We start from the raw sequence: 27,547 nt of genomic DNA on the forward strand, positions 1-27,547 counted from the left end.
ACTGTATGTCCACAGAGCTGTTCACATGAACACCTCCACACACCCTCTCAGTAGTTATACATGGGTGATTTGCCATGCGAGTACCATTCTTACTGGTTCCCTTCTGCTGCTCACATGTAATCCCGAAGGAAAATTCTCTTTCCGTGTCACTCTGGATTAAACTGATCTGTGTAAGCTTGAACAGTTTTTTTACCAGGAAAATACAACCATGAATGTTATGACGCTAACACAAACCTTTTCCTACTTTTCACGATGATCAATATTGTCTTTCAATTTTTTTTATTTTTTTTAGAATTGGGTTACATTACCTTGTTATATAAATGTAAGCTCCACCGAGCAGTACAGAAATGATCACTACTGGGATGAATATTGCTAGTGCCATGTTCCCTCCTTCTAAGGATGTTTCTGCTGCCGCTTCTGCCACTGAAAAAAATAAGGAATATATCATTTATTTAAATGTCGATGCATTCATCCGCAGACATGCTTAAAGGAGACCTGTCACCCCGGCTGCCGGGGTGAAGCCCGTCCGACCCCCCAGTGGAGCCACTTATACTTACCCCTTCCTCGAAGTCCCCGTCCTGGACCCAATCCTGTTGCCGAGAAATCCCTGTCGGAAGCCGTGCGCGCGTCCACCAGAGATGAGTCCAACGACTATAAAGAATGACTGCTCTAGTCATTCTCTAGGGGCGTTGGACTCATCTCTGATGAGCGCGCACACAGCTTCCGACTGGGATTTCTCGGCAACGGGAAGGGGTCCGGGACCAGGACTTTGAGGAAGGGGTAAGTATAAGTGGCTCCACCGGGGCGTTGGATGGGCTTCACTCTAGCAGCTGGGGTGACAGTTTCCCTTTAAATCCCTATTCAAATGTTTCAACATATCGGGGGAGATTTATCAAAGGGTGTAAAATTTAGACTGGTGCAAACTGCCCACAGCAACCAATCACAGCTCAGCTTTCCTTTCAGCACTGTGTAAAGCTGAGCTGTGATTGGTTCCTGTGGGTAGTTTTGCACCAGTCTAAATTTTACACCCTTTGATAAATCTCCCCCATCTTCTTATAAGTTATTGAGACATGCCAGAAGAAGATATTGGCAGAGGTTCAGGAGCATAGCGCCAACTCATTGCTAGTACAAAGGTGCTGTGGCAAGAATTGGGCCAGGTTCAGGTGCAGACAGATCACTACATAGGTCTTAGGGTGTCTTCACATGTATCGAGTGTCAGAATACACTGCGAGAATGGAGGGCCATAGACTATAATGGTTCTAAGTATCCCAGCGGATATCTGCTTCGAGTTCCGCTGCAAAATCTGCTGCAATGCTCAGTACCATTATAGTCTACAGCGCTCCTGGCCCGCTCCTTCTTGAATCTCTGGGTTTCTGCTCACTGAAAGCCTGCTTAGCCAATCATTGGCTGTAGCAGGAAAGTGCAGTGATTTGCTGAGCTGGTTGTCAGCGAGCGGAGACCCGAAAAAGCAATCAGGAGCGTGACAGGGGACTGCAGGCAGATAACCATGATATGTTTATTATTTTTAATGCCATGCCAGCTAAGTAGTTATACAAGGCAGTCACTACATTCTCGCAGCGAAATGAAAATCAGCTGCAAGAATGGGGGGGGGGGCATAGATTATAATTTTACTGACTCAAGTATCATATGTGATATTACTGTAAACTGTACGCATGAAGACACCCTTAAAGAGGTTTTCCAGGATTCGACAAACATGGCCGCCTTCTTGCAGAAACAGCGCCACTCTTGTCCCCAGTTTGAATGGGGTTTTGAAATAAGGTTCATTATTCATTACAACTGAACTGACTTGCAAACCCCCACACAAATTGGAAACAAGAGTGGTGCTGTTTCTGGAAGAAGGCGGACATGTTTTACTCCACCATGACTTACTCTGCTCTACAGAAATCTGTAGATTAAGGGGGAGATTTATCAAACTGGTGTAAAGTGAAACTGACTCAGTTGCCCCTAGCAACCAATCAGATTCCACCTTTCATTTTCCAAAGAGTCTGTGAGGAATGAAAAGTGGAATCTGATTGGTTGCTAGGGGCAACTGAGCTTATTTGACCCATCTATTTGCATATGTTATGATGGCAGGTGGGTGACTGTGTTAAGTGTCCATCCTAATGCTCATAATAATAAAGTTTAATACAGAACAGACTTTGGATTCAGTGATACATTCGAAGTGGGAAGGGGCATAGCTTAACTTGCGGCATCAGTTCACCAAAACTGCAAAAATATTGGTGTAGAATATTGATGCAATGCAAGCCAGGAAATAGTAAGTCCTAAAAGGCAGGAATAAAGATATTTATCATACAGCATAAGCTACTGAGAAGAATTTAAAGAATACTTAGACTGCCAGGTCTACTTTTACACTTCTTAGGTAAACCTGCCCTATTGTCTTATCTTTTATCATACAGTATAATGCCACATACCTTGTAGTGCATGTTCAAATCTGTCTTGTGTAGCTATAAAGAAAAGAAAGAAAAACAAATTACAAAAAATTACAAAAACTCACATCACAGGGTGCGGACCTACAGTAGGTAGTGCAAAAAGAATTCATTCAGGCTTCCTTATCTAAGCATTGCTGTAATGTTTAGTAACTTTTCATGTTGCCCAGACATGTTAAAAGTTGAAGGAGAAGTCCACCAAGAATTTTTATTAAAATATTGTATCGCACCCCAAAAGTTATACAAATTACCAATATACACTTATTACGGGAAATGCTTATAAAGTGCTTTTTTCCCCTGCACTTACTACTGCATCAAGGCTTCACTTCCTGGATAACATGGTGATGTCACTTCCTGGATAACATGGTGATGTCACGACCCGACTCCCAGAGCTGTGCGGGCTGTGGCTGCTGGAGAGGATGATGGCAGGGGGACACTGAGGGACACAGGGCACTGGAGGGACACTGAGCATCCCTCTACCATCATCCTCTCCAGCAGTCACAGCCCGCACAGCTCTGGGAGTCGGGTCGTGACATCACCATGTTATCCAGGAAGTGACATCACCATGTTATCCAGAAAGTGACATCACCATGTTATCCAGGAAGTGAAGCCTTGATGCAGTAGTGATTGCAGGGAAAAAAGAACTTTATGTGCATTTTCCGTAATAAATGTATATTGGTGATTCGTATAATTTTTTTGTGGGGGCAATACAATACTTTAATAAACATTTTCGCCGGACTTCTCCTTTAACATTGCAATGCAAAGGGTCTTATACCTGAGACCCACTGCAATCATGAGTTATAGCTTTAAGAACCACATTGCAGAGTGCTTCACCCCTGTCTGGCTGCGCAATCGAATTGATTACAGGAGGAGGAGTCTCAGAGTTTAAAGTCCTTCGGAAATTCCAAATCAGCTGGTGTCAGAAAGTTATATAGATTTGAAATTTACTTCTATTTAAAAATCTCAAGTTTTCCAGTTCTTATCAGCTACTGTATGTCCTGCAGGATGTGATGTATTCTTTCCGATGTGACACAGTGCTCTCTGCTGCCACCTCGGCCCCTGACAGGAACTGTCCAAAGCAGGAAAGGTTTTCTGTGGGGATTTGCTACAGCTCTTGACAGTTCCAGTAACTGACAGAGGTGGCAGCAGAGAGCACTGTGTCAGACTGGAAAGAATACACCACTTCCTGCAGGATATACAGTAGCTGATAAGTACTGGAAGGTGTAAGATTTAAATAAATGTTTAAATAAATTTAAACAAATGCATATAACTGTCTAACACCAGTTAGACACAGCAGCTGATAAGTACTGCAAGACTTAATAGTTTTTAATAGAAGTAAATTATAAATCTATATAACTTTCTGACACCAGTTTATTTGAAAGAAAAAAAAACTTCTGGAGTACTCCTTTAACTGTTAACATGCCTGGACAAAACCAGAAGTTAATATAAATGACATCAAGGGTACAAACCCACTTGCCGGATCTGCAGCGAGTCTCCTTACTGCGTTTTTGCAGTGAGACTCGCTGCAGATCCCAGCCCTATACTTTCATTAGCAGAGAAACTCGCAGCAGGGATGTACATCCCTGCTGCGATTTTGTCTGCAGCCCTCCCCATTAACCCACTAGCCGCTGGACATTATACATTACCGGGTCCCCGTTCCTGCTTGCTTTGGGGCTCCCGGTGTCTTCATGGCCCGCCTGGCCAATCAGTGCGCTGCGGCGGGGCAGCGCATTGATTGGCCGGGCGGAACGTGGCGGGAGCTGCCGAAGCTAACAGGAGCGGGGACCTGGTAATGTATATCGTGCCCGCCCCCCCTGCAGCCCCGATCGCCCCCCGGCCGCATGATCGCCCCCCGCACCCCCCGGCCGTACGATAGCCCCCCGCAGCCCCGATCGCCCCCCCGCAGCCCCGATCGCCCCCAGCCCCCGGCCGCACGATCGCCCCCCGCACCCCCTGGCCGCACGATCGCCCCCCGCAGCCCCCGACCGGTGCGATCGGGGCTGCGGGGGGGCGATCGTACGGCCGGGGGGTGCGGGGGGCGTCCTTGCGGCCGGGGAGTGCGGGGGGCGATCATGCGGCCGGGGGCGATCAGGGCTGCAGGGGGGGCGGGCAGGATATACATTACCAGGTCCCCGCTCCTGCTTGCTTCGGCGGCTCCCGGCACGTTCTGCCCGGCCAATCAGTGCACTGCCCCGCCGCAGCGCACTGATTGGCCGGGCGGGCCGTGAAGACACCGGGAGCCCCGAAGCAAGCAGGAACGGGGACCCGGTAATGTATAATGTCCGGCGGCTAGGGGGTTAATGGGGAGGGCTGCAGACAAAATCGCAGCAGGGATGTACATCCCTGCTGTGAGTTTCTCTGCTAATGATAGTATAGGGCTGGGATCTGCAGCGAGTCTCGCTGCAAAAACGCAGCAAGGAGACTCGCTGCAGATCCGGCAAGTGGGTTTGTACCCTTAAGCATTAAAAATCAAGTCTCCTCTTGGGTCTCTTAGGAGTCAGAGATTATTATTCCGCTTTCCTTTATATTACAGCGGGTAGAGGTCAAACATTTGAAGGTCATTGTCCTAATGACTTTTTTACATTTAAGAATTATTGATCATATTGATCATGTGATGAAAAGAATTTTCGACATCTTTTATCGATCGGTATTTCCTTATTATACTATAATAGGTCTGTGGTCAATTTGCCTTGTTCACTATCTGCTAAATAATTACATTTAATTCCAAAAATTACAAACAATCTTTTTATTTTTATTTTTTTTAGAACCAATAAATCAACCAGAACTACAAACCGCAAATGAAGAATAAGGTTCCGTACAAAGAAGTAAATGCTTGTTTCTGGCCGTCGAATTTAGACAATGGTATAACATTGCGGGTGTCATTTATCAAAGTGTTCCTGATTAATGAGGTTGTTCTGGCTGCAGGTTCCGTCTATTTGAATGGGAGCTCCGGCTAGAACAGCCACATTAGGCGATAATGGAGTTTGATGACTTGTAACTCCTCCTATCGCTCTATATAAATACTCAATAAAGAACTCAGCAGGGTCAATTACACTGAAACTCCGATGCTACACGATGCCTCTCGTATTATGGGAGACCTTGTTAATGGCAGATTATCCAAAGGAATATTATATTCTTGCTTAATATTATCGACCATTATCTCTCAACATCCTATCTATAGAGGTAATAGATGCAGCTTAAAAGGCTTAATAATCTAGTAAATACAAAAGACGTTTAGGTAGAATTTTCTTTTACGCATTTTGCTATCTTGTTATAATGACATAACAGTTTCGGTATAATAAAACAATGGCTGATTCTGAAACCAGAAGCTCGTATTGAACCAGATGCTTCGCACTATGTTATCCAAAGCAACTATTGCTGGGTAACAAGTAACAACTCCAACACAGACATCTGCTTAGTGTAACCTGGCAGAATCTCTCTTTTCAGCTCTACTGGGTGATGTGAAATGCGTTGGGTGTTGAAGATACCATCTGCTCACAAAAGCCATTGTAGAATAGACAATAATTTGTTTTTAAGGCCACTTAAACCTAAAACTATCAAGTAGTAAATGACTAAGAGGAGATGACTGCTCTTGATCCAAGAGGCTGACTCAATAGATCTTTAAAGGGGAACTATCAGCAGATTAGATCAATCTAACCTGCTGATAGCTCCATTTGTGTACAGGGCGCTGAGGATGAAGGTATGTCTCTAACCTTCATCTTCTGCACTGGGTATGTCTCTTACCTTTATCTTCTGCGCTGGGTATGTCTCTTACCTTCATCCTTTGCACTGTTTCTGTGCAGTTTTAATGTAATGCTCTGTCCAGTAAAGCCGTTTGGAGCACTACCCCATCCTCAGAGCGCCGATCCTTCCCGCCCCCGATTGGCCCGCTCCACTGATAAGCATTAGAAGGGGCGGGCCAGATTGGCGCTCCAAATGGCCTTAACGAACAGAGGATTACATTAAGGCTAGATTCACACACACCGGATCCGCAGCGGATTTCATGCTGCAAATTTGCAGCAAAATCCGCTGCAGATCCCTTGCCTGTGATTTTCAATGTGAAGACATTGACATCCCGCTGCAAGTATGTAAGTGACAGCCCCCTTAACCCTCAGTCACAGCATACATTACCTGCTCCAAGCTCCGGCTTGCTTCCTGGACATCCCGCTCAGCCAATCAGAGCGCTGTCCCGCTGGGCGGGACGTCCAGACGTCGAGAGCCCCCAAAGTGAGCCGGCGCGTGGAGCCGGTAATGTATGCTCCGGCCAGCAGAGGATTAAGGGGGCTGTCACTTACATACTCGCAGTGGGATTAACCCGCTGCGAGTATGTCTTCTCATTGAAATTGACAGGCAAGGGATCCGCAGCGGATTTCGCTGCGAATTCGCATCGTGAAATCTGCTACAGATCCGTTACATGTAAACTGGCCTAAAACTACACGGAAATGGCACAGAGGAGGAAGGTAAGAGACATACCTTCATCCTCGGTGCCCCATGCACATTAGGGGGCTATAAGTAGGTTAGATTTAGTTCCCCTTTAAAATCATTTTACTTCATAGCTCTTTGGCATTTCCTGATATATATATTGGGCTAAAACTGATAGGAAAGTAAAAGTAAGTACAGTATGTAGCTAGCTTGTTGCTGTAGTAATATCCTCTGTATTGGACAGAACTGAGAGAGACAACTAGAGTATATGGTAGGATAAACATATTGTAAATACCTTTGCATATTGGAAGTGGTCCGCTCCATTGAGATGGCTGTCCTAGGATGCATTTAATAGTGACTTCTCCCATTAATTCAAACCCTTCATAGCACATAAATGTGAGTGACTCTCCAGGGAGATAGAGCCTTTTGTAGAGTATTTGGTAACCATTTTCCGGTAAGCCAGGATTATCACAGGCAAGGGACTCTTCAGCTGTAATCAAATCAAAGGAACATTCATTTAAGACAGGAGTATAATAAGATATAGTATTTACAACTAATTCTGAGAAAAATTCTAACTATACTTATACTTTTGGTATAGCTAGGTCTTTGTGATGGCTAATAATAATAATAATAATAATAATAATAATAGAGAGTATTTTGGGTGCAATGAATAGTTGCTAGTTTCAGCCCCTCAAACTGATTCCAATTTCTGTAACCAAGGCTCCATTCCAAATCCAGTTAAAGGTGTATTCCCATTGGAGTAAGTTATCCATAGAATAGGGGATAACAAGCAGATCAATGAGGGTTCAAGGAGAATTTTTTTCCCATTCTCAGGAACGGACCCCCACAGATCTGCTTGTTATTCCCTATCCTGAGTAAAACCGGCAGACATTTAAATCCTCTAAGTGGAGAGCGAAAGCGTGCAAGGCATCCCATTGACACATTGAGGCAGGCGGGATTCCATGGCGGGGGCTCCTCTGCAAAATTCCGCCTGTTTTACTCAGTGTGAATGCACCCTTAATTGGTTAGTGTAATAGGACATGTTGAAAGGTAAAGATCAGCCGACATGCACAATGTTGGCTGATCGTTGTCTTTCAACATGCTGAAAGATCTCGATAGGTGCGGAAACAGGAGCAGCAGGTGGGGCCGCCCAAATGATCCTTAGATTGTTTGGGCTGCCGCCACTCCTGTTAGATGGAGCGATGGGCAGCAGACCGCAACTGACTTCAATGGGCAGCCCAAACAATCTAAGGATCATTTGGGCGGCCCCACCTGCTGCTCCCTTCTCGCTGTCTGTGTTTGTAATAACACAAGCAGCGAGCGGGGAGCAAAGGGAACGTGCTTGCTTCCCCCGGATTATCATGCCGTGTAATATAGCCTTTAGACTATACTCCCCAGAATAAAAGCTCTAGTCCCAATCTGAAAACAACCTAGAGGATTCAACACCATTGTCAGGCATTCATTGTGGCAACCAAATTTTATAGTTGCCCCTACACTTCCTGCCAGACAGCCTTCTCCTGGTTTCCATGAATTCAAGAGAAATTTGGAAAATTTTATTAATTTTATTTAAACTTCCATTACTGTATCATTTCTTGATGTGTAGATTGTTCTCCATTTTAAATCAAGAATACCCTTTTAAAACAGTGGATGGAGACCACAGATCTGACTAGAAGGCTACCGTTTTCATTGCAAAAGGTTTTAGCACAATTCTAACACATCCACTATTTCACAACTGATACATTAAGTGATGCAGAAAATGACAAGGACAAAAGGAAAAGTCAGATTTGTTGGCTTTTTGACACAGACACTGTGTATAATTATATGGGTGTTTCCTAGTATTGATTCCTTGACTATCTCTTTGATGCAGCAAACATATTGTGACAGCCGCAATCAATGCATTCAATAGATCTGCTGATATGACAGAGGAAGAGTGCTGGTGAGTCACCTCTAAACAAAGTAACAATGCATTTTCCTTTCACATCCATTTTACCTCACGGGGGCTGTGCAATTTAGCTTTGTATTTGAAAATAGATAATATTGTTAGCTTTTTATTCCAGAGTATAAAGTCATCATATGTTTAGAAACAGTTTCAGTTGAATTTAGGCTCTTTACAGACCAGGAAATGCCTTCTGAGAATTGTTAAGTTGAAAGGGTCATCTTATTACGTAAAATATATGTTGAACCATCCCCCTTTCTGAAGACTAACAATTCATCCATGTCTTTACCTTATCTGTCTCCTTCCCTTAGTTTTGAGCATGCTTTTTTCTGCTAAAGACACAAAAAACTGTATCTGAGCTGTTGAGTCGGTCTCTGCTCTCAATCCCTCCTGCCCCCTCCCTTCCAAGATGGCTTTTGTAAACAAGTCCCTGGCAGGCTTTATCTAAAACATTGGACCTTCTTTGTAATGCTGGGAGAGTTAAAGGGAATGTACCATCAGGCCTGGGCTGAAGCACTGGAGGCGGGCTGACCCACCCCTAGTGGGAGGAAACCTCCGCCCCTCTATGATACAGCTCCATTAGAATCAATGGAGCCGTATCATAGAGGGGCAAGGTTTCTTCCCACTGGGGGTGAGTCAACCCACCTCCAGTACTTCAGTCCAGGCCTGATGGTATATTCCCTTTAATCTAAGGTTAAGTTGCTGATGAACTCACTGTCATTATTCCTCACAGCATTACAAATTTGCTACAAAGTTGCAGATAGGGACTTGTTTACATCAGCCATCCCAGAAGGAGGATGGAGTGGCTTGAGAGCAGATACGGGCTGAACAGCTCAGATACAGTTTTTTGTGTCTTTAGCAGAAATCAGCAGGCTCAAAGCTTAGGGAAGGAGACAGTTAAGGTGAAGACATGCATGAAATGATGTAAGGGAGAGGAATGTATGAAATGAATTGTTAGTCTCCAGGAGGGTGACTATTTTAACATATATTTTACCTAACTGGATAACAACAGACACTGAGGCCTAGCAGAGGTCTTAACTTGCTGTGACAAGTCAGCACCTCACAATAAAATGACAGGGATGTCACTTGACCACCAATAAAACAGGATGCCAGTGACAGGGATGCCACTTGACCACCAATAAAACAGGTTAAACCGCTTAGGTGCCACTATAACAATCAATTCCAGTATTTAAACAGTTAAATGACCGACATTAAAAATGATCAACAATATATATTTGATGTCAGACTCATCATAATACAAACTAATATAACCAGCCATGCAAAGTAACAACTTCTTAGGATTTGAAGAAGTTGATAAAATACAGATCTAAAGGGCCAATTTGTCATAAGTAATGGGATTTTCACCTAAAAAAATTAGTCTTCTTTGAAGCAAGCAATTTATTTTCTTTGACACTTGCTTTATAGTCTTCAGGGCTAAAGTTATTTGACTTAAAGCTACAGTATATTTAAAGGGGTACTCCGGAAAATTTATGTTTTCTTTCAAATCAACAGGTGTCAGAAAGTTATATACATTTGTTCTATTTAAAAATATCAAGCCTTCCAGTGCTTATCAGCTGCTGTATGTCCTGCAGTAAGTGGTGTATTCTCTCCAGTCTGACACAGTGCTCTCTGCTGCCACCTCTGTCCGTGACAGGAACTGTCCAGAGCAATAGCCAATCTCCAAAGTAAACTTCAAGTAAACAGTGATGGACTGAGGGGCAGCAAAGAGCACTGTGTGAAGCTGAAAAAAAAACACTTCCAGTAAGACAATTAGTAGCTGATAAGTACTGGAAGACTGGAGATTTTTAAATAAAAGGCAATTACGACTCAATATAACTTTCTGACACCAGTTGATTTGAAATTTATTTTTTTGCCGTAGTACCCCCTCAAAGAGAACCTGATAAATCTTGTTAGTGGACCAACCCTATTTAAGGCTGCCTTTACACAGAGAGATTTACCTCCTCTCAAATCCATTCCTGGCTTTGGCTTCAAAAATCTCTCCACGTAAAGGCACCCTTAGTCTCAACTAACACCTAAATTAGCATCTTTGGACCCCCTTCACATATGGACACATTCAGTGTTTTTCAAGTCCAGATGTTTACTACTTACAAACACAATGTGGGATTCTTGAAGTCCATATTGGGGTCCCCGTCTCCCGACTGTAACATGTAAGAAGAGAACTTCCTTCAAGGACAAAGCCTGTGTTGCAAGTGTACTGAATTGTGGTTCCCACCAAGAGGACTGGATCTGAAATAAGACGAGTGGAGTGCTCCACCTCTCCAGGATCTGTGCAGTACATGACTTCAACAAAAAGAGAAAAGGGGAAATCTGATTAATATACCTCCAAATATATCATATATGTGTAGATTGGGAAAGGGATAAATACAATAGAATATATGTAGGAAATTAGATAAACACTAACTAATGGATTTGTCTGGATATATGGGAATTATAACTTAAAAGAAAATGAATGTACACTGATTATAGGTGATAGAAGTGAGCAGAGTATAATGCATTAGTATTATTGCTAATACTATGATGATGAGATGGGCTGTATTGTCTATGTAAAAGTATTGTTTAGTATATGGGCTCATGAGGCCTTATAACCACTGTTGAGGGTACTACAAGTATCATATTTCAAAATATTTTAAGTGTAACCTTATAACTATCCCCATATACAAGGGTATGGTTAGCCAAGTGAAACATGACCATTGACCACCAAAGCTGCCCTATGTTTTAAATCTTAACCTCCGTTAAGTGTTGGCCATTAACGTAACCTAAAATCGATCCTGACCTAAAACTTAAGGACTTAAATGCAGATCAATATCTAACAAATGAATTTCTAAAATGTGAAAATATATATTGTAACACAAAGAAGATCTTTGTTTTGTTGATAGGTAAGATCTATTTTTCTTTCGTACTGCCCTATAGCCTTTATTTTGCAGCTTTAAAGCTGTTTATATGACCCCATTCCTCCCGGGCAGATACATTCCTGACATTAAAGGAAGTGTCAACATGGGATACAACAGATAAACACAATGTAATAAAAAAAAAGATTCTATTCCAGAAACACGATGTAAGAATCACAGATCAATATTATTTTTTAACTTTTTATTGTATCATTGTTTTTGTTAAATGTTACAAGTAACTAAAAAAAAATAATTAAAAAACAACAACACAATTTTTTTATCATTCACATTCTTATGAACAAATCTAGAAGAACAATTCGAAAGTAGGAGGCACTTTGACAGGCACAAATACAAAGAGTTCAATAAAGAAGTCGTAATTCATCACAAAGGTCACATGATATTTCACAACACAAATTATAATCTATCGATGGAGCTGTCGGACGAGTCAAGATTTCCTTGGTCTTGCCAATCCAACCCGTGTTCTTAATGATGATGTCTTCAGAAAAATCCAAGTGAGCAGATTCTTATGTGTGGACATTCAGAGCGTCAGTTATTAGATTTCCAGTCTGTTTTTTTTTTTTCATCCATAGATGAGAGTTTTTTTTTAATTATTATTATTATTTTTTAATCACATTGAAGATGATTTTATGAAAAAGCAAAGCATCCATAGCTGATGATGAAATGTTGATCCTCGTGAATCATATCATGGCTAGATGAGGACAGTCACTTTTATACTAAGAAGGCATACAAGAAAATAGGCAGTTCATAAAAGACATAGTTAAGGTAGTCTATAGGAAGTTGTCTGTTATTGTATATTAATCAGTGAGACTATAGGCAACAATGACCAATGAATGCATCAGATGGGTACTGGTCATATCAATCAGACAAGTCATAAAAGTATAGATGGTGGGGGGCTTGTATGAGCTCTAAGGCTTTATTCACAGCAAATCTGTATTTGATATATGTCCGCCCCATACATTTCTATCAGCTAAGCATAGATAAGAGGAGCCTATATAAAAGGTTTTATAGGGAGAGTCAAAAGACATAGTTATAGTTTCATGTATTTTGAACATTCGGTCAGACTGTTCTTAAATACAGAACAATCTGACAATAGTAGTCTCCCGATCCTTCTTTTTTGATCAAAATTTGAACTTTTTAATATTGATAGAGGCTGGACCCCACCATGACTACTTGATATGTCTGGTTGATATGTCAGCTCTTGTCAAACAATACATTAGCTGGAATACCTTCAATCTTCAAATGACATACAGTACTGGTGCCAGCAATAATATTTTGCGTCCAAGTTTTTGCGTCCTAGACATCATAAGGGGTATACAGTATGGCAACCAGTTACACTTTGCATTCTGTAGATTGAAAATAGTGTTTTTGGAATTGTTTTTTTATTTTAAGGTGCCACTACCAAAATTGGCTAGTAATGTTATTCTTAAAAGCCAACTTTTTAGTCAACTAAAAAATATTTTTACCTTTTAACAACATTATGAATTTCGTTCCGGACCTTAATATGTTATGGTTCAATTGGGAAATAAAAAAGGATTTTGAGTTTCCAGCATGTTATATTATTATAACAATGCCATAGTGCTCTACATAAATGTCAAAGCTGTTGGGAGAAGGGGTTGATTAAAAAATATTTAAGGCTTTGCGTAACCTTTAGATCAAGATCTCAAAAAGTTTGCCACATCTCATATTTTTGGTAAGTGTTCGAAGGCATGAGCTAAAGTGTATTTCCACCTTTGAATAAGGCCATTTTCTGTTTAAGTACAGATGGAAATCTACATAAAACGTAAAATAAATTTGATATACCTTACATTTCATAGCTGGCACTAATGCGGAGTTACACAATGTATTACAGCCCAGAGCTGACCTCAGAATTCTCTGGATAATAGAATCACAGATAGTTCTTATTAGATGGCTTAGCTGAACCACTGCAATGCAAAGAACTTTAGTCTACTGCATTCTGGGAGTTTTTTTTTTTTTTTTGTTAATACTTCTGTACAATGCCTGGTGTTACAACTTTTATATTTTTTTATTTTATAGGAAGCAAATCACCAGGACAAGTTTGATACACTGAACAAGCAGGACACATGGGAGAACTGAGCTGGGAAGGATTCTGTTAAGACCAGCAGAATTTCAATTACTTTCATTGATGGGAATGGGTACAGCATGATAATACTTTTGTCTCTTGGGGAAAAGATTCACTTTGTTTCTTAACTACATTCTCTCAAACCACATATCTGAATAGAATAGTAATACCTGGCAAAAAGGTTTATTGGTTTCTTCTCCCAACTGAATACTAAAGCCAATGTACCAGTTTGCTTAGTGATTTTTTTTTTACATTACCTAATCGGCGCCAGTGTGGAGATCCAAATGGTGCGGTCCATTTTTTTCAAAATGCCGGCCTGTTTCTGCAAGAGGTGCTGGTTTCTTCATGTGCACTTCAGCCGGTCTAGACACTGGAGGCGGGCCTGGTGCCCCCCACTGTAACGATATCTCCTCCCCTTGGTGGCGTGGCCAGACTTGATTCTAATAAAGGTGCATCACCGAGGGAGGGGATATCATTACACTGGGGGTGCCAGGCCCGCCTCAAGTGCATAGACCGGCTGAAGTGCATATGAAGAAACTCGCCGGAGACGACTAGGTAATAAGGTAATATAAGAAAAAAAATCACTAAGCGAATTGGTACCCTCGCTTTAATTTGTATAGTGAGATAGCTCAATATGATCTGGTTGTGCAAGAATCATAATATTCCTCTTCAAGTCCTCATATAGCGCCCTGGTGCACCCCAGAAGTAAGGGCCTGGTTTAAACTCCTCTACCACCTCTAGTGAAGTCAATGAAAGTAAAGTTACTCTGAGCTGTAGGATATATCTAAATATGAACTGTAGATTTGTTTTCAAAGGTGAATACACTTATAAATAAAGGAATTATGACATAGGTGTTATGTAGTCAAGTATGTCAGGCAATGAATGAGATGTTATAAATGCATTTTCCCTTGTACAGGGTACAGGTTACGCATCAAGAATAATAATCGCATTCCCCTGATGCATACATTGTCATGCAGTTTTTTTCATATACCAGATTTCCTTTGGAACAGGATTCATTTTAACAATATGACCGATAATTAACTAGTGATAATGATGCCATTCTAAGGAATAGACTTGCAATGAATGAGACGTATGTAACTGCCATATCATTGGACGACTTTTAACCTATGAATTCACCAATCTCACAATCTATGAATTCTCTCCTGTTTCCCACCAGCCCCATTCATTACTCAAATTTTACATTTCTTCTATTGTCCTTCATCAGTTCATTATACAAAGGTACATTTCATTTCATAGGCTTTTATTACTTCTTCACCCCAGACAACTAGGACAGTATGTGGGGGAGATTTATCAAACATGGTGTAAAGTGAAACTGGCTCAGTTGCCCCTAGCAACCAATCAGATTCCACCTTTCATTCCTCACAGACTGTTTGGAAAATGAAAGGTGGAATCTGATTGGTTGCTAGGGGCAACTGAGCCAGTTTCACTTTACACCATGTTTGATAAATCTCCCCCTTCATAACCCTATTGTCCACCTACTTTTGGACCAATATATACAATGACTAATTCAAGTCAGTACATAAAAAAAGTCATACGTATTTTAATGACAGCTTTCTTTCTAAAAGTGTTCTATCATAAGTGACATTCTACAAAAAGTGAAGGCTTTGGGTGCACTTAAGACTTTTCATTTTGATCACGTCCCACATAAAAAAAATTATATAGCCTGCTTTTCCTTGTAAAGTAGGCCTATCATTCAGCCCACTAGGAGGAAGTTTATTGGTCACTGGATGGTGTATTCATTCCCATGGTATACCTGACCCTGACGTGATGCTGCATCATATCTAGTCCAAAAACTCAATGATGGAATGCCATGTCTATTAATGTGTTTATTAATTAACATGAAAGTTTGAGTATCTTTAGGTATTAAAGAAGCACTCCATCATTACTGGCAGTATGGACAGTAAAGAAGAAACAGTTTGGGTAAATAACACAAAAAAGGGGAATAAGAAAAAATATATAAAATAAAACCCTAAACATATAAATTTTGACTATTTTAACCAATTGTCACTGGTTGCCAAAAAGAACTACAAAATAGATTTCAGTTTGGTGGGTGCATACTATGCCGGAGCGCAGGTGAGTGCATCCTGACCATAATGCTGAGATCCTACTATATCGACCTGACTCGGGAGCCAGATACTAATGATAATGTGCTTAGCCTTGCTTCATCTTTTAGTCCCAAGATCATGACACTGGTGGTAACTTTCTATAACCTTATGCCATACCGGTTGTAAGTACTTGTACAATGTGTTATGTGGCACATGCTGGACTCTTGATGTGAACCCCAATCTCTCTTGGGGAGCAAGCACTGCTTTTAGGCCAAATTTACAATACTTTTGGTGTCAGCAGGTATCAATACTGTTTAAGCAAGACAGTATGTAAACTTTTATTCAACTTCTGACATGTCATAAAAACATTGTGATCATTGTGATCTGGCTGCTGAGATCCTGACCAATCACAGAATTAAGGGAGGGAAGCGCTTGGAGGAGTGCTTTGTCCTTTAGTTGTACGGGCGACATGACAGGCTAAAAGAGATACATAAACACTGTCACGGCGTCTGTACTCTTTACAGCTTTCTTTACAGAAAAGGGAAGCGGAAATATAGGGATAAAGGGGGACCTCCACAAAGAGTCCGACAGGGGCGTACGCCAGTGAGAAGGCACAGATCTGCCCCTTCTCCCTGACATACGCCTGCTGTATCCCCGATGAGCGGGCAGGGGAGCTTGGGGGGGGGGGGAGGCGTGTCAAGGCTAATTCGGACTGAGAAAGGGGGTGGGGCCTAATTTAAGACTGACCTAATCCCCCCCCCCAAAAAAAAAAAAAATTCAGCCAGGAGCTTCTGTCCCTTCTTTCTGTCTTTTGGTTGAGGTCTCAGTGGCCAAAACCCCCACCGATCACAACAAGAAGCTGAATAAAAGTTTTGGCACATGTTTAATATAGATGGAAGACAAACTTCGTCAATCTCAATATAAAACTTTTTCTCCCTGCAATAAATGGGATGTATTGGGTGCAGGTTTGTGAAGCCTACTCAATTCTAATTGTTACATGTCCTGTTTCCAAATAATACAGCTAATAAATTATATTTCCTTTGCATCGGTACGTCTTCCCACATTTGCCCAGTTGATTTAATGTAACATTCATATTTGTCGTTGCCCCCCCCCATCACCTTTACAAGTATAAGTACATGCTGCCTAAGACAAGCACAACAGCAAGGTTATTTTGCAGGTGATAATTCCAAAAAAAGGAACCTGGTGTCTTAAGATGAACATCATTTGCAGACGATTCAAGAAGGCCATGGAATAATCTAGAATGGAGTAATAAAACTGTTTGTGTCTTACTTTTTTCACAAAATGGAGGGTCGCTGCTCCAGCTCAGATCCCACTGGCAGGTTAGGGTTTCACTTCCCACAATATCATATCCTGGGTCACACTGGTAAGTAATTTTTGCTCCTCTGACAAGATCTGTGTGTGAGGTTGTTTTCCATCCATTCTGAATTTCAGGAAGATCCGAACATGAATCATTTCTTGACACTTCTAAAATACATGGTAAAAACAAATGGTGTTGGTTCTCTGATGTCTCTTTGATAAATTTATATAAGCAAACATTTTAGCTACTATTCTAATTCCACATTGAAGTAATGTACTCTTATTGGTGATTCAGTCACTGCAGGTGGTAAGTATTGTTGAGCGAACTTTAGAAAAGTGTCCATGTTTGGCCATGTGTCCAAACCCGAATGTTCGGCATTCAACTCCCGGTGTCTGGAGAAGTTGGATGCCGCCATAGGCTGAATCCATGTTATTCTGGGAGGCCTAGGGTGACATCCAATTTCTCCAGACCCTGGAGATGAATGCTGAGTGTTCGGGTTCAGACATGTGGCCAAACCCAGACACATTTTCTTACCTGTTGCAGCAGATCCAGGTTTACAAAGTGGGGCTTCCATGTAGTGTATGTGAGACACTTCAATGAGATTTAGGCACTTATGACCCTTTTGTTGGTCCACTGTTTTTCTTTCCTTGGAATACTTTTGGTACATACTAAAGGGGAGCAAGCATGTTCAATAAAGCAACAGGGTGCTTAATAGAGCTTGATGCTTGAGCAAGTACCTCATGCTGCTCGGGTGTTCAGGTTACAAAAAGCTTGTTAAAAAAACGCTGAGCCCATGTAGGTGTGTGTGTGTACGTGTTAAAAAATTATACTTACCACTCCACTCCAGTCTTTTAGCTTGTATCTTCACCATCACCGCTTAGCCAATCAGCGGGTGCAGCAGTGTCCCATCTCAGACGCTAATTGGCTGGAGTGGAGTCTCTGCTCAGCCAATCAGCGACAGAGAGAAGACACTGCTGCAGAAGCTGATTGGCTGAGCAGCGATAGTGAAGCTAGAAGGCAGGAGCGGTAAGTATCATTTTGACCACTCCCCCAGCAGGGCACAGTCTGGCATCCAGTGGGTTAAATTAACCCCTTGGGGGCCAGACTGTCACTTTAGGTTAACCAGGTACCCTACGCTCCGCTCTGCACCTGGTTAAATACTTGAGTCTCCCATTGTTTTTAATGGGGATCGTTACTCATTAAGCATTGAGTGTTTAATTAAGTGCTCGATCAGCTTTAGTGGTACTAACCACTGCATATCAGACTTGCCACCCCCCCCCCCAGACCTGTAAATTTGGAGACCTAGTAATCATGCCATAACAAATTAGCCCCTGTCAAAGTCACTCAAATCCTTATAGCCATTATGGCAAAGTGTGTAAGGATTGCAACGTCCACTTTAAACAGATCATAGTCATCACAGATAGTCATCACTGTCACACTGTTGTATGAGGTGGTTCAGAAAAATATCAATTTATGAACTTGCTTTTCTATCCATTAAAAAGATAAAAATGCTCACCTATGTAATTTAATATAAAACCTTGTCCCTTTCCAAAGATCATTCCAGCTGGATCTGAATGAAACTGAATGGAGAGGTCAGGAGAGGACGAGTAGAGCTTCTGAGGGCCGCTGCTTCCAACAAACTGTCCTAAGATCTTTGATGTAATTTCGTCTCCATCATAAATGGTTAGGATGTCATTGTTACTCAAATTTAATCTGTAAGACAAAAATTTGTATTTATTAGAAACCCCTCAATGTTAACACATACAGGCCACCTTGTTAACGTAAGATTACAAAGGGTATATTTTTTTCCAGAAATATTTCCACTTTTGTCCATGGGAGGTACAATATATAATGTTGTAGCTCTGACCCATTCCAGTCTAAAACAACTCTTCTAGTGTTTCTTTAGTGCATGTGAGAACTCTACAGTATCAAGAAGACAAAAAATGCAGTATTTAAATTCAATGAGATAAACAATATATACATTTCTGACTCAAGTTGCCCTTCAGTTTCTTAAAGGGAATCCGTTACCATGAAAATGCTATTTAAGCTATGAGCATCATGTTATAGAGCAGAAGGAGCTGAGCAGATTGATGTATATCCTTATAGGAAAAGATTCAGTATAACTTGTAATTTATTAATTGAAATCTCTGATGTTTCCATGCTAAAGAGTCCAGTCCATTGAGTGACACCGCCCACTGGACCCCTAAACACATAAGCCAGGATTTCAATCAACAATTTCCAAGTTACTGAATCTTTTCCCAGAAAGATATATATAACAATCTGCTCAGTTTTTCCTGCTTTATAACATGATGGTGATAGATTAGATATCATTGTTTTGGGTTCAGATTCCTTTTAAGAACATATATATGAACATTGTCAACTCAGATGAAGAATGACATGATGTGAGTGTAGCCAAATTACATTTCCTCTCTACTGTTTGAACACCGCAGATCCAGTCTTGATCTGAACAGATAAGTTGTTGATGATGGTGGAAAATGCTTCCTAACAACCACATATTTTTCAATGGGGTTATCTGGCAGTATATCTCCAGCAAGTAACCTCATTCTTAGATATCATATGTTAAGCTTGAGAAATTTTGTGGAACTTAGGAGAGAGAATAAGAGATAAAGAAGAACCTGATATAGAAGGTAAACCATCCAGGTTACACCAATCTTGTAGTGTCCTAGGCATGGCTATCACAACTGTCCAAGCCTCTCTTCATAGCACCAAATGACTGTGGTCACCTGTTCATTTTTTTTTTTCAAATGAACTGGTGTCAGAAAGATTTGTAATATACTTCTATTTAAAAATCTTAAGACCAGTGCTTATCAGCTGCTGTATGTCCTACAGGAAGTGGTAGATTTTTTTTTCCAGTATAACACAGTGCTCTTTGCTGCCACCTCTCTCTGTGACAGGAACTGACCAGAGCAGGAAAGCTTTGGACAATTCCTCTCTTGGACAGAGGTGGCAGCAAAAAGCACTATGTCAGACTGGAAAGAAAACTGTACTTCCTGCAGAACATACAGCAGCTGATGAGGACTTGAGATTTTTAAATAATTACAAATCTGTTTAACATTCTGACACCAGTTCATTAAAAAAAAAAAAAAAAAAAAAAATATTTTTCTCCGAAGCACCCCTTTAACTTCTCTCATTATTCTCTATATAGAAATGACATATTCCCTTTAAAAAAATGAAATGTTAATATTCAGCATTTTTCAAAATTACTGCTGGGTGTTTTGAGAATGACCTATTATCGTCCTGTATGTCATCTGTGCTCTATTCACATCATATTTCATTGAAATGATTAACCTCTCTTTTGGCAGACCTTCAATGGCTTACGGTACAACATGTGCCAGCACAGGCTATTATCTGCAGTACGTTTTTTCGCCTTTGCTTTGTGTTAACAGTACAATCTTTAGGCTCCATGTTGGTTCCAGAACTTATGAATATGAAAGGTTCAAGTGCTCATTACTGGTATCATAAAGATCCAAGTCCTTAAAGCCTATCCTTACGTTCCGAGACCTTCTGGAAACATTGCGCAAACAAAACAACAAAACTTAAAAATCCGCTCACTAACAGTATTTGGTTATTTATGTTTTTTTTTTTACACCGTTTGTATAATTGTTAATTATTCCATTATAATTCAGGGGGAGATTTATTCTCTCATTTCTAAAATTCTAGGGCAGGAATAAAAATAAAAGTATAATTTAATATACTGAAAGATAAATATTTCCCGTATTGAATAAATTCATGAATGTAGTTTGGTCTGGAATAATGATGAGGGTTTGTTATGGAAATAACCTTATCCTTTTAAATGTTACAATATAAAATGTGTATCTACTGCTGCTATGGTATTTGTATGTCTTCCAGAAATGGCTTTCTATAGATGCCAGGGCTTCGACTGTAACCTTCTCTGCTAGAGTGAATGTCATTGCAATTCTGGGAACAAAGAAAAAAACAAAAAACAAAAAAACAAAACAAAAGCTATGGCTTTGGATTGGTATTATTTCCTAAAATAATAGTCGCACGAAGTCTGGGAACAGATATTTGGTTTCTGGACGGGTTTACTAGGTATGTCTGAATAGGATGGATGCGTTATGCTTCAAAGATATAAGTATATACTGGAATTTAAGCAACCAACCGAGCAACCAACCATACCTTCATTTAATAAACTGTTTCACAAGAGTAATTTTTTTACCCTGGTCATGGTATCTACTAGATACTCAACAGGAAACCAGGATGAGCTTCCATCCTGCTTCTATAATCCTCAACAATGGGTTTGCAGTGATTTACTGCAGTGCTTTGTATAAAAAAAAAAAAAAAAAATATATATATATATATATATATTTTTTTTTTTTTTTAATTAATAAAAATATTTAAGAGGAATTTGAGTTTTTTTCCATCCTTTTAGGGGTAGGGTGAGGGTGTGATTACTTTTTTTTAATGGTTAGGCCGGGTTCACACTTAATAAAACATCGATGGCTCTGTGATACAGCCGTATCACAGAACGGCTGCTGTCAGTGTAGTTCACGCAGGGCGGTACTGTAGTACTGGCTTTGTGAACTTCACTTCTTTTGATTTGGAATATGGGCGTAGGCTGGTGTGCCCCCATTCCAAATCACCATAGCAGACAATGTAAAGTGCGGCTGGAGCCATGCTTTACATTGTCTGCACTGTTAGTTTTGTGTGGCCAATACTCAATGAATAGCGGCTGCACAAAACTAACATGTCAGTTTTGTATGTGGCTACTTGGAATCCCGGCCAGAGTGTATACTGGATTCCAAAGGACACAATGTTATTTTAATTTTCAATAGATAGCGGCCGTTGCAACGGGCGTTATTTATTGAAAATTTACGTTGTGTGAACTTAGCCTTAAAGGTTAATTGCTTATATAGGCTATGTTCCCATTACATTTCTTCCTCTCCAGTTTTGAAAAGAAAAAGTAACGTCCGCTGGTTGCAAAAGACGCCCAAAAATAATTGTCATGATCATTATTTTGACATCCGTGCAGACAACGTCCATTATTTAATACATTGTGTGCATCGGACGTCGGTCTTTCCATTGCATTGTATTGAAGGCAATTAAATTGCGGCACAAACGACGTCTTTTAAATTAGAAAAAGCAGATGCCTTTTCTCTTTTTTGAACATAGTATGAACATAGCCGTACACTGCACTCTTACTGTAGTGCAGAGTATTATGCCTGTCACCATTATGCCTTTTGCATGGCTGTATACTGGCAGGCCTCCAGTTGCCATGGAACTCCATTGGCAACCAGTGATCATGTCGCCGGTCTGCTGATGGGGTGAAAGAGACCCGCAGATCCCTTACATGTATGATTTGACTGTAGCATGTAAAGGGTTAACCTGCTAGAATTAGTGTAGAAGGCTGGATATCACACTGACAGCCAACCTCCCTTGCTCCTGATGCCGCTGTAAATAAGCAGCAGCCTGGCATAAAACCTCTTAGGGACTGCCATTAAAATACATATGGACAGTCAGTAAGGGGTTAAAGCGGTGGTGACCAGTCTTCCTTTAAGGTCCTTGTGTAATTCATACAGGCTGCATATTTCAGATAATGTTGAGAATTTTAGATATGAGCAAAGTGTCATATATTAAACAAGTGAATAAATGTGCATGCTTAACATACAAAAAAAAAATAAATAAAAAAATAAATATATGAAATAAATGTACCAGTGTAATGTCGAAAGGTCTAATACTTACAACTGAATGTCGAGGAATATTCTTCTATCATCTCCCACGTGGATTCGCCATATACAGTCTTCTCCTTCTGTATATAGATCGGGCCAGTTTGGTGACAATATAACCCCTGCAGGGGTAGACAGCTCACCACCACACATTGCTGGATGAAGGAAAAAAAGCGATAACAGATATCAATGTAATCTTTAAAGAGATGTATACCAGGGTTGCCAAAAGTCCAGAGTTTCCTTGATATTAAAATAAATTTCCTTGATTAAAAAATAAATGTCTCTGTAAATTTTGTAGACTCAGGTTGATATTCCTGGTGTATACTTGTATATTTTATATAATGCCCTCCACCCTCCACACCACTTAAAGGAATCTGTCACTATGTTTATGCCGCCTTAAATGAAGGCAGCATAATCTAGTGACAGAAATGCTGAACAGATCGGTGTATTACTTCCATCATTCTGCTCAGCCGTTCTCCTAATATGCAGGAGAATAGGATTCTTGCCACACCCCTCCCCCGTCTCCATCTGCTGATTGACAGTCAACTGCCTATACATAGCATGGATAGATAACTGCCAATCAGCAGCTGGTGGGTGGAGTTTTCTGCTTCTCATGAATATTGAGGACTACTGGGCTCATGCATATAATGGAGAGGACAACTCATTGTCCATGTTATTCAGGAGGAGATCTCTGGATAAGCTGCACAGAACAAAGTAAGTGATACATCATTCTGTTCAGCTTCTCTGTCACTTCTCTATGCTACCCTAAGGTAAGACAATATAAACCTACTGACTGAGTCTCTTTAAAATTATAGGACAATTAGAAAATACACATGCGGACCCCCATCTACACAAAACTACAAGGCTTCTGGATTTTCCTCTATTGTTCAGTAAGTAAAAGTGTGAACAACAAAGAGACATTTCATATGCAGCATAATGGATTTTGAGCCTGAGTGTAAAAAAAATATATGTACAGAAAAGAAACGTGTTACATTGGAGAGCAAGGGACTATCAATCACTGCTTCATCTGAAAGAACCTTGAGTGTGTAGGTAAGTGCTGGATTCAGAACACTGGGCGGCTGTTACCTTATTGTACAATCAGCACATTGGGATGAACACTTGGTTTTATGGGTATTTGCCGAAATATCACTGAAGGCTCTCTAGTGATTTACATTGTATATAAAATTGGGTACCCAACAGAGTAGAACTATAAAAAGTCCTGTAAAAGTTTACTAGCGGTTTATAGTATTATGTCTCATTCTTTGGTAGAGGGCACAGGCAATTTAGCTAATTACTAAAGGGATATTCTAGCTCCAGAAAAAATGAAAAAGGTGATAAAAAACTGAAAAAGGAACAATCCTCATCTCCCCCCCCCCAATCCCACAGATGTTGATCTGATTGCTTTTGGTCTGCGCAGCTCCCCAGTTCCTGCAAGAACTGCCCATTGAGCCAATCACTGGCCCCAGGGCTGTCCCACCTTAGTCAATGATTAGCTGAGCAGGCAGTTCCTGCAGGGTCAATGGGTGACAGGAACCAGGAAGCTTTGGGGACCAGGAATTACTGAAGGAGATGAATTGATTTATTGATATATATATATCAGGAAGAAAGGAAGAAGTCTAAACTGACAAAATAACACTTTTAGTGCAGCAAGGGGTATTCAAAAAATGCCCAAGTGGGTATCAGGGCTGAGACCAAACTCAAATTAGTCACGGCTTCTATGCTTCGGCAGTGCGTGACGTAGAAGCTTCTTTGCCTGTCAATCACACCTGAATGGCATGATAACATATAGAGAGTCCATAACTAATAATGGCTTGGTCTCCGCTCAATTGTCTAGTTAGCCATAATATGCATACTGTACCTAGCACGACGCATGAAGGCCATCACCACACAATGTCTTTTTTTTGGCCATTTGGCATCTGTTTTTTTGGATGGTCATTGTTTCGCAACCAAATAACTAGAGACGAGCGAACTTGCCGGATTTCTGGTTTGTATGAACCAGAAATCTCAGCGTCTGACTCCCGCTGTCTGCTCGCTCTGTGCAGCAGGTGGATACAGCGTAATGAACGCCTGGAAAACTCGGGAATCAGAATCAGATGCCGAGATTTCTGGTTCATACGAACCAGAAATCCGGCAAGTTCGCTCATCGCTACAAATAACAGCTGTTATTTCAAAACAATGTCCGTTAATTGTAGAATAATTTCTGTTGTTTTGAAATAACGTCCATCATTTGGCCACAAAATGCAGAGTATAGGTTATAGACTCTCACCTTGAAGCCCTTTGGGCTCTGTGCGTATCGCACCAGGTGGGGAGAGGAAGATCTGTATGCCAGGCTGCTTGCTGTAGGTCGGGTTTTCCCAAAGAATTGGGGCAAGTATAAACAATATGATTACAGTGAAAAAACCCTGACCATATGAGAGCCGCTGCCACAGGCACAATTGCCTTAAACCAAAGTATTATAAAGCCCAATTTATTTAGCAAAAATGCATACAGGATTATGGGTATCGGGGTGTAGCCCTTTCATCAGATCCAGAAAATTCCTATCAGTGTACAGGAATCTACAGCACACATTGGTATCAAATATACTGATCCCAATGTATTTATTTTTCTGCATATGCACTATAATATGTGTCATATCTCTGTGTTTTCTGTTTACATGTCATCACTCCTACCTGGAGCTTATGTCCCGCCCCCAAAGTGGGCGTGCCTAGTGCCAAATTTTGAACTTTCTGCATCTGTTTGCATATGTATTTATACCCTCTCTGAAGAAGGGGTTAAACCCCAAAACACGTAATCCTGTATGTATTTTTGCAAAATAATTTGTTCTTTATAATATGTTTGGCTTGGAGAATTTGTTCCTGTGGCAGCGCCTCTCATATGGTCAGTTTTTGTTCACTCTGTTCACATTGTGTGGTCGTGGCCTAAAGTGTTATTTTGTTAATTGAGACTTCTTACTTTCTGCAATAAAGACATGGTAAGAAGTAATACTAAGGCATCTATTATATAGTGCCATTTGTGGGTACTGACCGATACACACCTATGTATTAAAGTCCAGTCTCCCTTTTTCGCTTTCATTCTCTCTAAGGCTATGTTCACACAACGTCAAAAAAAGAGAAAAGGCGTTTGCTTATTCTATTTAAAAAAGATGTCTGTTATTGCCGTGATGTATTTGACTTCAATGCAATGCATTGAAGTCAATGGGATGACGGGTGTCCAATGCACACAGTGTATGAAAAGGCAATTATTTCTGGACGTATTTTGCAAACAGTGGACGTTATTTTTTAGTTGTTCACAGTTTTTTTTCCACTGCCCTTTCACCTTTTTTACTATTAAATTCAATGGACTTTTCCACATAAAACTAGAATAATGTACCAACAGCCGTCATTGTACTGTTGTAATATTTTATCTTTTAAAAAACGGAGAGGAAATAAACGTGGTGTGAACTTAGCTTTATTTAGAAACTGAGCTATTCTAAATATTTGGGAATATTCTTCATATCCAAATCCCTAATATATGATTCTACCCCTTTATGTGACATCAGTGTGAATCTACATGTACTCCATTTTTTTTTCTTTATCTCTTTATTCCAAAATTTGCCACAATTACATATTACATATTCCCCATATTTAAATCACTATATACACACGGGTTATCGCTGATCATTCGGGCAGCCCATAGCATATTGCAGCCGTCTGTTGCCACCGCTCATATTCCACGGAGCGATGGCAACAGATTGTTGCTGTATGAGTCGTTTGTCTTTCAACAATGTTTAAAGACAAACGACTGCAACGATCAGCCGACATCATTCATGTCGGCTGATCGTTGGCTTCTATTACAGGGAACGATTATGTGCCATAACGGCCGAATACGGCCGCTAATCGTTTCATGTAACACATATTTTCCCTTAGCTCTTCCAGGTTATTGAGTTGGGGGTTGGGGGGTGGTGGTAGGGAGGGGGGCAAATCACAGGCCTCCCAACTCCAACACTCGTTTCTTTACTGCAATTTGAAATGCCTCCTCTTCTAAAGATATAAATTAACAAGATCCTGTCTGGCATTCTGGATCCCACCTTATTCGGGTATTGATCCCTAGTATCCCCAGGTCTTCTCACTCTTAACACCCTATCGCCTCACCTGCTCCCCATATATCACAAAGCCACATGGCTTCACATCTACTCCATATTGAACAAGAAGATGGACATGATTTTTTTTACATGGTCAATGAATCACAATAAAGTATGTAGCTTGGATCATATTGTGGGAGAAGACACAAAATGTAAGTTGGAAGTCCTCTCTTACCTCTGCAGAGGGGCTCTGTATCATTCCAGTAAGGATCCTTCATATTAATACACTCTATGATAGCTGGTCCTTGCTCCAGAGAGTGTCCAGGATCACAAGAAAATTCCACCACAGTTCCCATACTGTATGTAGGATCTGTCGTTGTGAAGTTACCGTTCTGTATGTAGGGTTCATAGCAGTGTCCTCTCTCAAAGGCTTAGCAGGTGGACGAGAAACAAACAGTTATACAATTATTGCCATTTACTGCGGCGGTAAGGAACTGACAATAGCTCTCAGCGACATTTACAACACCTTAAGCCTCGTGACCTTTGCTGGGCTGCCAAAGAGCTAAGACTAAACGCACTTTAT

At 40.8% G+C, this 27,547-nt stretch overlaps 1 protein-coding gene and 1 long non-coding RNA gene across 2 annotated transcripts in view; one reads left to right on the top strand and one right to left on the bottom strand.

Annotated features, from left to right (window-relative positions):
* SEZ6L (seizure related 6 homolog like) overlaps window positions 1-27,547 on the bottom strand; it is a 339,967-nt gene that overhangs the window by 20,171 nt on the left and 292,249 nt on the right. Inside the window, exons 8-15 of the mRNA XM_069961326.1 lie at window positions 27,200-27,394; window positions 22,921-23,059; window positions 18,716-18,912; window positions 17,172-17,366; window positions 10,915-11,106; window positions 7,165-7,359; window positions 2,433-2,465; window positions 309-423 (exon numbers count right to left, since the gene is read on the bottom strand). Of these exons, the coding sequence (XP_069817427.1) occupies window positions 309-423; window positions 2,433-2,465; window positions 7,165-7,359; window positions 10,915-11,106; window positions 17,172-17,366; window positions 18,716-18,912; window positions 22,921-23,059; window positions 27,200-27,394 (1,261 nt within the window). The remainder of the gene's footprint in view (window positions 1-308; window positions 424-2,432; window positions 2,466-7,164; window positions 7,360-10,914; window positions 11,107-17,171; window positions 17,367-18,715; window positions 18,913-22,920; window positions 23,060-27,199; window positions 27,395-27,547) is intronic.
* On the top strand, window positions 5,217-14,279 carry LOC138785404 (uncharacterized). The gene is made up of 3 exons (XR_011362103.1): window positions 5,217-5,309; window positions 8,737-8,805; window positions 13,770-14,279. It is a non-coding gene; the product is annotated as an uncharacterized lncRNA (long non-coding RNA).

Source organism: Dendropsophus ebraccatus, chromosome 3 (assembly GCF_027789765.1).
Source record: "Dendropsophus ebraccatus isolate aDenEbr1 chromosome 3, aDenEbr1.pat, whole genome shotgun sequence".
NCBI lineage: Eukaryota > Metazoa > Chordata > Amphibia > Anura > Hylidae > Dendropsophus > Dendropsophus ebraccatus.